This window comes from Amyelois transitella, chromosome Z, assembly GCF_032362555.1.
Source record: "Amyelois transitella isolate CPQ chromosome Z, ilAmyTran1.1, whole genome shotgun sequence".
In the NCBI taxonomy this organism is placed as follows: domain Eukaryota; kingdom Metazoa; phylum Arthropoda; class Insecta; order Lepidoptera; family Pyralidae; genus Amyelois; species Amyelois transitella.
Genome location: NC_083535.1, coordinates 11365782 through 11378901, shown reverse-complemented (window position 1 = coordinate 11378901; position 13120 = coordinate 11365782). Strand labels below are relative to the sequence as shown.

General features: G+C 33.7%; 1 protein-coding gene across 1 annotated transcript in view; it reads left to right on the top strand.

The window, feature by feature from the left end:
• The window catches only part of LOC106133844 (transient receptor potential cation channel subfamily A member 1), a 34380-nt gene that overhangs the window by 1269 nt on the left and 19991 nt on the right, over positions 1–13120 (top strand). Inside the window, exons 2-3 of the mRNA XM_060953527.1 lie at positions 2823–2987; positions 8492–8647. Of these exons, the coding sequence (XP_060809510.1) occupies positions 2835–2987; positions 8492–8647 (309 nt within the window). The 5' untranslated portion in view covers positions 2823–2834. The remainder of the gene's footprint in view (positions 1–2822; positions 2988–8491; positions 8648–13120) is intronic.

Below are 13120 nucleotides of genomic sequence, written 5' to 3'. Positions count from 1 at the left end.
CAGATATTCAATAAAACCACTAGAAACAATGATCTAGATTTTTGCTATATAGGTATTAACGCTTTTATTTAATGTTATAAATAACGTATTAAAGTCTAAATGTAAAGAAACATTATAAGGAATGTAGAGGTAAGTATATACAACGCGTGTACTCTATTACTCCAGACGTGACATATGTATATGTGTTCTGAAGGAATGGTTTTGAATAATAAGTAGCGTCAGAAAAAAGAAACCGACACAAGATACGCGTACCACTTATTATGGAAAATGTTATTGCGTTCTTTTACAATCTTAATTTTCATGACGTTTTTGTTAATATGCTATAGTTACGTAAAGCTATAGTATGACGCATATACAAGTTACATTACACGCAATATAAGTCCTTTACTAGAACTTTTACCTACCAACAAAGATGTCACCTCAAAAGTTACAATGAGCCGCTACAAAATGTGTTTAATTTTCTATATAGTAGGTAATTGGATAAAAAACGACTTATGGTCTTATGATATACTATGTTGTGAATTTAATGAATCATTTTATCAATTTCAAATAAATTCGTATATATTTATTTGTTAACAGGTATTAACCATTACTAATTATAATAAATAAAAAGAGAAAAGAAAAAAGATTTCGTTATGTAATTTATAAATCAGATTCATATTATATATTTTTTTATAAATGTATGTAAATACCCCCTTAGTCGGTTATAATTTATACTACCTACGCTCGATAAACAATCTGTACAATACAAAAGATTGTATAAACAATTAATCTTCTACTAACTACAAGAAAAAATCTATATCGAAAATAAAATTTTAGCCTAGCCTGTAAAAAAAATTGTTCACTAAAATGTCACTTCTATTTATCACACATCCAAATGATTAAACGGGTTTAATCAGCGCCAGAAGCCTGCCGAGTGCCGTTTCGTAGTTATTGGCCCTATAAATGTAACTCATGATACTTCGATGTTTTTTCGACGAAATAGGTACCTCAGTTTTTTCTTTTGAGTGGGTGCAATCCATCTCTTTCTCATGGATGTCGTCATAGGCGGCCAAGGGAATAGGCCAATTTATTCATTTGAACTGATACCGTGATCTATTATGGGTTTTGTTCCCTGCAATGGTTGCGGAGGTCAGGCAGGAGTCGCTTTGTGTAATACCTGACTTCTCAATCCAGAATAATCGTCAAAAGGGGCAATTGGGCCCTGCTCCAAAAGGGATATGTCGGGATTGGAATTAACGCCAGAAGTATCGGAACATTTGGCTAAATTCGTTATTTTAGAGAATACAAAATGTACAAAAGAATTAAATTATTCAATCTTAATGTAATGTACCTACCTCACTGTTTGTATAGATAGAGTGTCGATGTACATACCTACCTACATACAGAAAATTACTCTTTCCGGAACGTTATAGTGTTTCTATAATCTTACTAAGTCTACGCTAAAATAAATTTTTCGCTGTTCAAACTTGAGACTCGAAGGTGCGCCCCATACCATTAGTGCGATGAGCGATCGAAAGATACCGACCGCTATCAAATTATATAAATTGATTAACATACATCGTAACTGGAGCTTTTAAAAGGAGTAATTGTTTAGTTATACTTAATTGTTATTTTTTTTTTGTGGTGACTTTCCTCTACGTGGCAATGTTTTGACATAAATATGATTACAAGACATAGGTATTGTTGTGTCTCGTAATCTTATTTATGGTTTGAAAAGTAATTCGTTTATAACAAAAAAGAAAAGATAAGAAAAGAAAGACAGAAAAATGTTTATTTGGCGCAAGATGTATTATTACATTGTTCATAGACATAGAAATAAAAAAAAAAACAAAATGGTTTCCACTCAGCATATGCATGTGTATGACGAGGTTACACAATACGCTGATTCGTTGCAAGCTGACTTGGTTAAATAAATCTCTAACACTGGCTTAAAGGTATTATACATACATTTAGTATTATTTTTCATAACATAACATAACTTATAATCTGATGAGTGGTCCTATTCTTTTTCTATTTACACTTATTTACATTTACAATATTGTTGCCGGGAACCACACGGCACCAATATTGCTCTCCAATATGTAGTTTCATAATTTCTCAATTATTTTTTTTGACAATTATTAATACACTAGAGGCCGCCCGCGACTTCGTCCGCATGGAAACCCTATCAATCCCGCGGGAACTCTGGGATAAAAAGTAGCCTATGTGTTATTCTGGGTCTTCAGCTACCTACATACCAAATTTCATGGTAATCGGTTCAGTAGTTTTTGCGTGAAAGAGTAACAAACATCCATACATCCAAACAAACTTTCGCCTTTATAATAGTAGTAGGATGCAATAAATTTAATAATTTTAAATTTTAAAAGTAATTCTCAAGCAAGAATCCGATTATATTTATATGAAGTTAGTGGTCCAAGCAAATGGGCTGGACAGATTTTAGTTTGAGAGATATTTTGAGATTTCAATTACTGACTTACACATTTATTATGAGCACACAATTTGATAATACTTTTCAAAATTAAAGAAAGAAATCTGATGTCTTTGATGTTTCTAAATTTGTAATATCTTCTTGATATATTACGTACATATATTTGAGAATCTTAAGAAGGAAAAAGGGATAGGTAAGTACTTTAATTTCAATATAAATTATGTATGTCGCAAACATAAAGTTTACATGCATACTTAAAATCACGCCTCTTACCCGGAGAGGCAGGCAGAGACTACATCTTTCTACTTGCTACGATCTCTGCATACTTCCTTCGCATCATCCACATTCATAACTAAACAGAAAGTTTAATTCAAAATAATTTTCTTTATAGATTTGAATGTAAATGCCGAGGATGTGGTTCATCGGCGCGGCGGCCGAAAGGCAGCCACCAAGGAGTGGGGGGCCTGCGGTAGTCGCTTCAGCTGGATGCGGAGTACCCCCCGTACCAATCTTCTCACACGATTCCCATTCAGTGCCTAGAAAAAGAGGACTTGCAGTAAGTATTTCGTCACTAAATAACGAACTTTCTCTGATTGGTCTGAGTCTTTGATGTTTATCTATCTAAGTATTTATTATAAAATATAGTATCGTTGAGTTAGTATCTCGTAACACAAGTCTCGAACTTACTTCGAGGCTAACTCAATCTGTGTACTCGTAATTTGTCTCGTATGTCCCGTATATAAATCGGAAAGGAAAATTACGTTTGATGTATCGTAATAGAATTGACAGATTTGGGACTTTGGGAGATAGTACCCGGTCTAATAATTTGTATCGTTTGATACAGATTCAGTTGTTACTATAGTTTTCACTGTAAAGCCTACAAACTTTTACCCGCAGCTTCACCCGCACGAATATAGCGCTACCTACACGCGCGAATTTAGCGCCACTTACAAAACAATACAATTTTTTTCTTGTGTATTTCGCAAATTGCACGGGTATTGTAATTTTTAACGGGATGAAAACTCTTAAAAGTCTTTAAGAGATCGTGGCAAGTGGAAAGAGGTAGTCTCTGCCTACCCCTCCGGGAAAGGGGCGTGATTTTGTGTATGTATGTATGAAAACCCTTTGTCCTTCTCCAGACTCTGATTTATAAATACGCAACATTTCAAGAAATTTGGTTAAAGCGGGACCAGACTCTCTGTTTAATTCAAAGGTATATAACGCATTAATACTGGCCAATTGTATCAAAATTCTTTGTACAATACAATTTAAAAACAAATAGGCTTTCTATTTTCAAACAAATCCAGTTAATAGTTTGTATGGAAAAGACAAACACTGTTTCGCACATCCACACTCACTAAGCTTGTGAAAAACAAAATCTCGGAAAAATACCTAAAATGCGTCAACAAAGGGGTAATGTATCTCATAATCCTTAAGTTTTTATACCCTCTTTTGCGACGTATGGTGTTTAAAGATGCCGCGAGCTTCAAGAGTTATTTACTTAGAAATCCGGCCAAGTGCGAGAGGTGAATGTTTTTCTTTACTACTTTATAAGCAAATTAGTATAATATAAACATTTTTAGAAACCTCCATTTGAAAGCTTCTATGTCCCAAGGTGAGAATTTTACAAATACACCTTCAATGTTGCAATTGAAGGTGTATTTGCATTGTTTTCAAATAAAATTGTTGTCAAAAAGGCAGGTCAACGGACATAGCTACCCCATAAACCAAGTAGTTTTTCCATTTGACTATGTAGAAACCCTAAACTTTTAGTTATATAAGGTCATATTATATTCCATCATAGCCACTTAGCGGAACATGTCCTTAAAGTCTTTTTCAAGACCTTTGATTTTTTCTACCTCGGCAGGGATAGGTACATCTTATATATAAAATTCTCGTGTCACAATTTTCGTTCCTGTACTCCTCCGATACGGCTAGACCGATTCTCATGATATTTATAGCATATGGAGTAAGTCTAAGAATCGGCCAACATCTGTTTTTCATACCCCTTTGTGATAAGAGTTGTCCCTTAACATTGTTTTTTTAATTAGAAATTGCTTAGTAATTATGTAAATGGCAAAACAACGTTTGCCGGGACAGCTAGTATTAAATATAATATACTTGTCATATTTTTTATAAATACTTCAACGTCCAAGACAAAATATAATACAAATACTCGTAGATGCTTCATACTCATTACTTTAGGCCTTATCCAGATATCAAACCTACACACCATATATTCAGTTTCGTACAAAATCCTTATTATAAATTACTTGTCCCTTGAGATAATATAATTAATGCTTAACTTTAAATATGTAACCCAATATGCAAAAAATTAAGATTCCTCCGACGCACTTTTGTTACAACCTTTTATTTTCAGAACCTTACATCACTCACCTCCCCAGAGGGGAGACCTGGCCTTTTGCCTTTTACCCACGAATCTGGATAGTTAGGTTTTTACTCGAAGCTACTCTCGTCTGACCTCCGTAGCCTTTGCAAGGAAATCTAGCCAAAATTGAATTATATTAAAAACCGCACCGAATGAATGTACCTTATTCCCTTTGTCGCCGTTTACGACATCCATGGGAGAGTGGTCTTATTCCATAAAAAGTACCAGAAACCACACGGCACATTGTAGTAGTCGGTATATTGTCATCACTATTAGGTATAAAAGATTAAAAATCTGTATAACGTCGGCTGCCGTAAATAATATATCTATACTAATATTATAAAGCTGAAGAGTTTGTTTGTTTGTTTGAACGCGCAAATCTCAGGAACTAGTTCGAATTGAAAACTTCTTTTTTGCGTTAAATAGACCATTTATCGAGGAAGGCTTTAGACTATATAACATCACGCTACAACTATAAGGAGCAAATAAATAATGGAATAAGTTAACAAACATTAATTATCCTTAAAGGGTTTCAATGATGCCCAAAATAACTATTCCACGCGGACGAAGTCGCGGGCACAGCTAATCTACATATAAAATACAAGAATGATTGCATATATCCAACTTGAAGTAAAATATTAAATGAAGCACTTTAGTCGTAAAGGCTTAATAGAAACTTCGTTTTTTGTGTTAAAATGCCAGTTCAGGCACAAAGGATGCGACATTAGTCTTGTTATGATGCTTTCAGCTTTGTTTAATACAATAATGTGATATCATACGATACACTAGTAATAACAAGCTTATAACAATAGAAAATTCTATCGCCGTGTGGTTCCTGGCACCAATAAAAAAAAGGATGAGGACCTCTACATCTCTTTCCCATGGATGTCGTAAAAGACGATTAAGGGATAGGCTTATAAACTTGGGATTCTTGTTTTAGGCGATGGGCTTTACAGCTGAACGTATATAGCCTTCCTCGATAAATATTCTATTCAACGAAAAAAGAATTTTTCAATTAGAACCAGTTGTTCCTGAGGTTAGCGCGTTCAAACAAACAAACTTATCGTGTCCAGCAAGAGTACTTATTTATAATTTTCCTGAAGCAAGGGCCGATGCTGTCCCCACAAAGGACCCTGGGGTAGGCTGGGGGACACGTTTCAGAAATGGGTTTGCAAGGAAACCTTATAAAAGTTGTCTGATAGCGCAGATTTCCTGGCGATTTCCCCTCACCATTGTAAGGGTATTAGTTGCCAATTAAACTAATGTACCGACTCTGTAGCTTAGCTCTTGACGCCGGAAAAGGTTAATTTGTGTGTTAACCCTGTCAATATTTGATAGCGAAGGGTGCCCGGGTGGTAAAGTCAGATAGGGTACCGGTTAGAAGATACAACGAGTAAAGAACCCTACGCGCAAAGACAGAATTTTAATTTGGCGGCAACGGTTATCTCTAATATTAATTTCTTCAGAATTTGACAATAATAAACAATAATACGTTTCACAATAGTCTGTTATACGCTCTAAATTAACACTTTATTGATTACGAAAGACTAGGTCTGAATTTCATCAGATTTTTTTTCGATTTGGTCTCAATTTCGACTTAAATTGCTTAGAGAAAACACACATTCGACTAGCGTTATTCGGACAGAAACTACTTCAACAAGGTGGTACATCTTCGAAAATACAGCTTCGACAGAAGACATTTCGAAATGCACTTATTCGGCTGATTTTATTTCTACAGAACTTACCTTCGACAGATTACTGCGCTGAAATGTGACAGAGGTATGAAATAAAACTGAAAATAACAATCAGTCAGTTTAATTGTAAGTAAATAACAAATCTGTACAAAGTTTTATCATTTCTTCAGATAATTAACATAGTACCTATTGATAGTCAGGTTATTGAAGACGGTAAAGCAATAACAAGTAAGTAAGTAAGCGTAAGCTCTATAAAAAGTAAAACTTAGATATGGAAATAAACTGGGGATGCTTTTGGGATGAAGTAAAACTGCACTTTGGTTTAACTTTAAATATGCACTGTAATAAGCCGCTGAACTTATTGATACAATGATGTTTCAACAATTTGATTTGTACTACATACCTATTACATTGTAAAAAAGAATCAAATGCACACTTAAAAATTTTATTTTTCTTTTGTTTTAACTGGCCAGATATGACATATTCTGAACAAAATTGAAAAGAGGTTGCACAATACAAATTATATTAAACACAGGTATTTATAAGGTTAATCATCAATACGTTTTCATAATGATTATTAATTAGACTGGTGAGTAACGTACGCTATTCCGCTTAGAAAGGAAACTGTATCCATATCATTTTGTAGGAGCAAATTTTTACATCCCTTACCGGGTACACAGAGCCAGCAGTCTTGAAAAGTCTGAAAGGCCACGTTCAGCTGTATAGATTAATGATTGAATTGATACTGAAATAGTGACGTCGTCAGCCCATCGCCTACAAGAAGATTCCCAAACTTATTAGCCCTTCCCTTAGCCTTTTACGACATCTATTGGAAAGATATTCTAAAATGCCGTAAACCAAACGGCTCATTAAATACCTAAATACTGGTAACAATATTTATGTATTGTAAATGTGTCACAATTAATTAAATTTTCTAATATTAAGATCACGCGGTAAATCACGAGTCAACGCTGATATTGTTACGTGACATTTTCTCATCGACTAGTAACTTAATCAACACCGCAAATTAATTTATAGGAAGTCATATCGAGACGTATTAATTAAAAATATAATAATTGTTCTAAATTGTTATTATTTTATGGTTGTTATAATGAACAGTGCATAATACATTATTTCTTATTTACTCAATTCAAGTAAATAAGAAGTAATGTATTATCCAACATTAATTAAAGAAAGAGGAAAAATTCTTAAAATTACTTTTTTTTTCTGCTGTAGCAAAACTTTTAGGATGCCAAATTGGACGGTGTGATATTATTAAAAATAAATTTTATTTATTTGAAGTTCATTTATTATTTTTCATCGCTAAATCATAACCGTTAGTTTTAAAATATTTCCTTTTTTCCTAGTTTAACCAAAAAGTACCAAATTTTTATCACAACCAAATTTATATCACAGACTAGACAGAATAATACTGCAGTGTCTGAAAATTCTCAAATAGGTAATTTACACCATTAACATCATAATTTTTTGTAGAAACGAATGGTGGAGATTTTAAAGTAATGTGTTCTTTTAAATCGTATATTGACTGGATAGATTTTAAATTCTTTGTGTGTGAAAAGGTCTAAAAAATTAAACAAACTAGTCATTCAACAAACGTAACTCTAGCAATTAATTTCAACGCTACCTATTAAGAAAATTTTGTATTATAGTCACATTTTTTCATCTTCATTATAATCTCAGACAGCTAACTCGATTTTGAAGCCCAACTTACTGCTAACGTTTCCTACGCTCTGCCAAATTTGAATAAAATCAAATCATTGACTAGAAAGTTACCGCTCATATTCATAATGTAGAACCATTTCACAATAAAGGCTTTATTTGATAATGAGATGATTATACGCAGTATGATGATAAAACTCGAATTGTAGACTTTAACATTTCTATGATGTTCTCGTACAAAAGACTTAACATAGCTGAAAACCCAATTCAATTTGTTTATTTATCTTTTTTGTTTAGGAATGGATGTGGACTTTAACTGGACATAACCGTGAACCAAGACCCAAACTCGACCATGGCGGAGAACTCCAAATAATGCTGCCGAGTAAAGATCAAGATAAGTTAAATTCTGGTGAAGTGTGCCTTTTAGCTGAAAGCCCTTATCGAATACTGAGGGTAAGTCCGTATATACGTTTGTATATTTTTTCAAATTATAGTTTGTAAATATTTCAAGTAATTCATAATCTTGCTTTTATTATAATCTTCGAAATCTACATGCTATAAAGGTTAATACTTTTTCAATGAATCACCTTCTATCATCATATTTGGTGTATAGTATAGCATAATCGTATAAAATCAATCGCTTACTTGTACTAATTCAATATTGGTATTTGAGTGACAAAAGATGGGACGACAAGATTGAGCCAAGACATAATCAAAATCTTGTTAGACTTTGATTTCAATTCATTTCATAATTATGCCTAGTGTTGCGTATAGCTGAGCTGATTCATCGATATACGATAGAATGTTGTATAAATCAATGGTTACGTTCCGCTGTTTAGTCAGATAATGAGGGACACCAGCACTCTAGATAACTTTATCAAATCCATCGTTTAAACGGGTATTACTGTTTGAATATCATCGGCCATTTCATGTTATAAGAGGATCTAATGTGCGGCCAAACGTAAGAACAAAAGAAATTAAAGCTACTGAGTGTGATTACATACGTAAGCCTACTTTAAAAGACCGCTTACAAATTTCAATTAAATATGTAGGGATCTAAATTGAAGTAACTATCAATTTTTAAAGCAATATCATTAAACAACATCAAACTTTATGATGAACTTTATATTCGCTTAGAGAATCAAATTTTATTCTAAGTCCCTGGCGCGACATTTTGCAAGAGAGACATTCTGCAAAAGATACATTTTAAGACCAGGTGAAATTTTCCGATCAAGTGACAAAGGAAACCGACAATTGTAAGTTTTTCAATGGCAGTTATGTGCCGTCTATTCTCATTTATCTTTATGCGTAAAAACTTTGTGTTTTTGAAGCATCCAATAATGATGCTTGTGCAGCGAACGAGTTGCCCTCTAATAAAATATTATATCTCGGAATCCATTATTAAATTGCTTTCAAGGGTCATAACAAGCAGAACATATTGTCATGTCACGCAGACTGGATAATGTCGAAAAGGCAATTATCAATGACCATTAATTTTACTGGTACAATTACTTTCGACATAGAAACTGACTTCTCAGCGTTAAAGTCACTTCGTAAAATCTTTTAAGCATGAACACATTTCTCGATGACTACGAATATCCAGTTTCTAAGCATGGGAGTCATCTTTTATTTCTAGGAATCATGAAAGCATATCGTACGTGGAATTTCATCGAGTAATGCACACTCTGCTTTCGTTTCAAGAGAGATAATCGAGACATTTGAGTTTGCACACTACACATACAGACTGTACTTGCGATTGTGGCGACTGGCAGAGAATGCCTTGTGGCATTAAGTCCACCTGTTGTACATTTTACGTGCATAAAGTTTAAATAAATAAATTGTGAGGTGTGGCGAGGAGTAAAGGCCAATTGTGCAGTGATGTCAGATAATGAAGAAACTTCTTTACTTGATGTTGAAGGAACACCACTTACTTCTATTGAGCCGATTGTTGCGCTTCTAGGTAAAACTAATAGAGCCTTAAGAATTTGTCACTAACCAATTGCTCAATGGGGACTGTTTCGTGTAACTTATTTACGAGTCTAATTATCTGTACCAACTCCTAGCTGACAATTGTCGAGCAATATTAACATATAGCCTTGTCTTTATTTATTTAGGGAAAATGGTGACATTTCTACATCGTTTTTAGCCGGGTCTGTTATTTTAAGTTAGATATTTACTATGAAAAGCAAAGCCGAAGCAATAACAAAATTAAATAGTAATGATACTTTGTAAGTTTTTAAAGAATAAATAAATAAATAAAATTGCACGCAGAAACACAACAAATAATGCTAATTATTAAATGAAATGATGTAACAGCCGTTCTATCCCACCAGTTTGGTTTGGATTGCAATAGGCGAAATAAAACCTGCAAGAATGCTAAACAAAAATGTGAAGCCATTGTATAAATTGTTACCAGCTTTCACAACAAAGTCAAAAGCTTTAGATAAGTGCCTTTGTTTGTCCGGTAATGGACTAATGTGATGGTTTGATTAGCATCGATAAAACGATCAGATAATGAGTGGAACCAAGTACAGTATCTCTACGAGCCTGGCCTGGGTGAAATGGAGCTCATTTAGTTTTTATCGTGGAAAATGTGGATATTTCGTAGGTCACAAACGTTACCAGCTTTACCGTTGAGTACTGCGAAGCTTACCGAGGTCAGTTCGATGTTAATAATGACATTATTCGCTAATAAGTAAACAAATTATATAATTTTATTCTTATTTTTATGGTTGTAGTTGTGAACGAAGAACAATTTATCATTAGTAAATTAGAGCGTCAAAGCTGCATGGATTAAAAACTAATATACCTATACTTAAAACTTTTAAGCGTCGTGTGATTCCCAGCACCAATACAAAGAAAAGAATAGGACCACTCCATCTCTTTCGCATGGATGTCGTAAAAGGCGACTAAGGGATAGGCTTACAAACTTAGAATTCTTTTTTAAACGATGGGTTAGCAACCTGTCACTATTTGAATCTCAATTCTATCGTTAAGCCAAATAGCTGAACGTGGCCATTCAGTCTTTTCAAGACTGTTGGCTCTGTCTACCCCGCAAGGGATATAGACGTGACGTTTATGTATGTACATATGTATGTTAAAACTTTTATTTGTTACTGCCAACTTCTGTTGATTGCATCGGCCTTTCTAGTCTGCTGAAGGAGGAGATTTTAAGTTGAAAATACGCTGTATAATTGATATATTTGGTTATAATTTGATTTAACTTAGATACAGGCAGTGCCGGCTTTCTAGATGCGAATATTTTCTTTTCCAATATGACATTCGAGGACATCAAGCCATGTCCAGTCATCTTTCTTTCTTTGTGGTTGTAAAAGTGTATACGACCTGAACACTCACAGAAAAGAAAACGTAAAGGACTACATATTCAAGCAACAGAATGTGCTGTGAATTTCTGCGTAATTCATCACCCAAACAATTTCATTTTAAAGACAAGCTGATTGTTTTTTTAATTAATTTTCTTCTTTACAAAAAAATTGATACTAGAACTTGACATTAAAAAAAAACACCGCCTTCGTACCTCCTGTACCTATGTGTCGTACAACGAATTTATTTTCCAAATTAAATATTTTTTTATGACCAAATTTGATAAAACCGTGTTGCGGTTGTACAATCGAGTTAAGGGATATCTCGCCCACAAAAATCTGACCTGCGCCTGCGTGCGAAATGACAACTTTTCAAAATGTATATGAGTGTGATCGCCCGGACCAATCGTATGAGTGGGCCAAATATCCACTTAATGAAAACTGATGGGATATTTCGGTCAAATAGTATTTAAATGTGTATGTATGGATATATGTGCAAAATACTTTTATTCAAGCTTTTGCGCTATAATTAAGAAAATAATATAATACCTAATTGCGCATAGATTTGAGCATACATTTAAATATATTTCCCTTATAAAAAACAAAACTAATTAAAGAAAATATTGCTACTTCTCTTGACCTCGACCGAAGAATGAAGCTCAATGTTGTTTGTATCTAAGGTAAGACAGACTTTAATAAAACGAAAAAGTGTCATTTGTGACCATTTTATTGTAGCCTAACTACGCTGTGTTCTCATTGTACTATCTTATTTATAGACTTGGAGTTGACTTGGTTTGTCGTTGAAGTCTTTAACCTTATTAGTAATATAAATTTGATTTCTATATTACATACGTTCTTATTATAAGTTTGAGATTCAATATAAAGAAAAGAGTGTACTGTACATTTTTTTGTTGAAAAAAGAATACTTAATGCTAATATAATCCCTCTACAGTCAGTGTGATTGATTGAGCAAAATAAAATTCTTTAAAGAACAACTGTAACCCTTATAATCTAAAAGTTTTCAAACCAACGCTTACGTCCTACTCGTACCCTCGCTATTTACTTGGTACAATGTTTACGTTAAATGTTACCGAGTTCAACAAAACAAAATAAACCTTAACATCCCGAAAGATTAATTTGATTGAGCTGCAGCCCCGAGTCTACAAGTGAACAATTTCCCTCCGTCTGCCCGCCCATATTGAGACCTCAGTCTGACACATGTAGTCAAAGAAGTCGCGCGCCTTTTATTTGGCGAAGATATTCTGCAACTGGAACTGTGATATATATTTATTTTGTGGTAAAAAAAAAAATAAACAAATTTAGAGATGGGTCCATTCAATACGTCTAAGAGACTTGTTAATTTACAAAATTTAAAAAACGGCGCCATAAAACTACCGCGTCACTGGTCTAAAATGTTAGGTCTTGTAAATGTAAGCAAAACTTCAATTGAGGAAATATTACAGGTAAATAGATTAAATATATTGATGTTATTAGACGTATCAACTCTTCAGCTTTATAATATTAGTATAGATTTTAAAAGTTTGCCGCGGCTAAGTTTCAGATTCTCTAGGCTGGATAGGATGATATATCGTTCATCAACGTG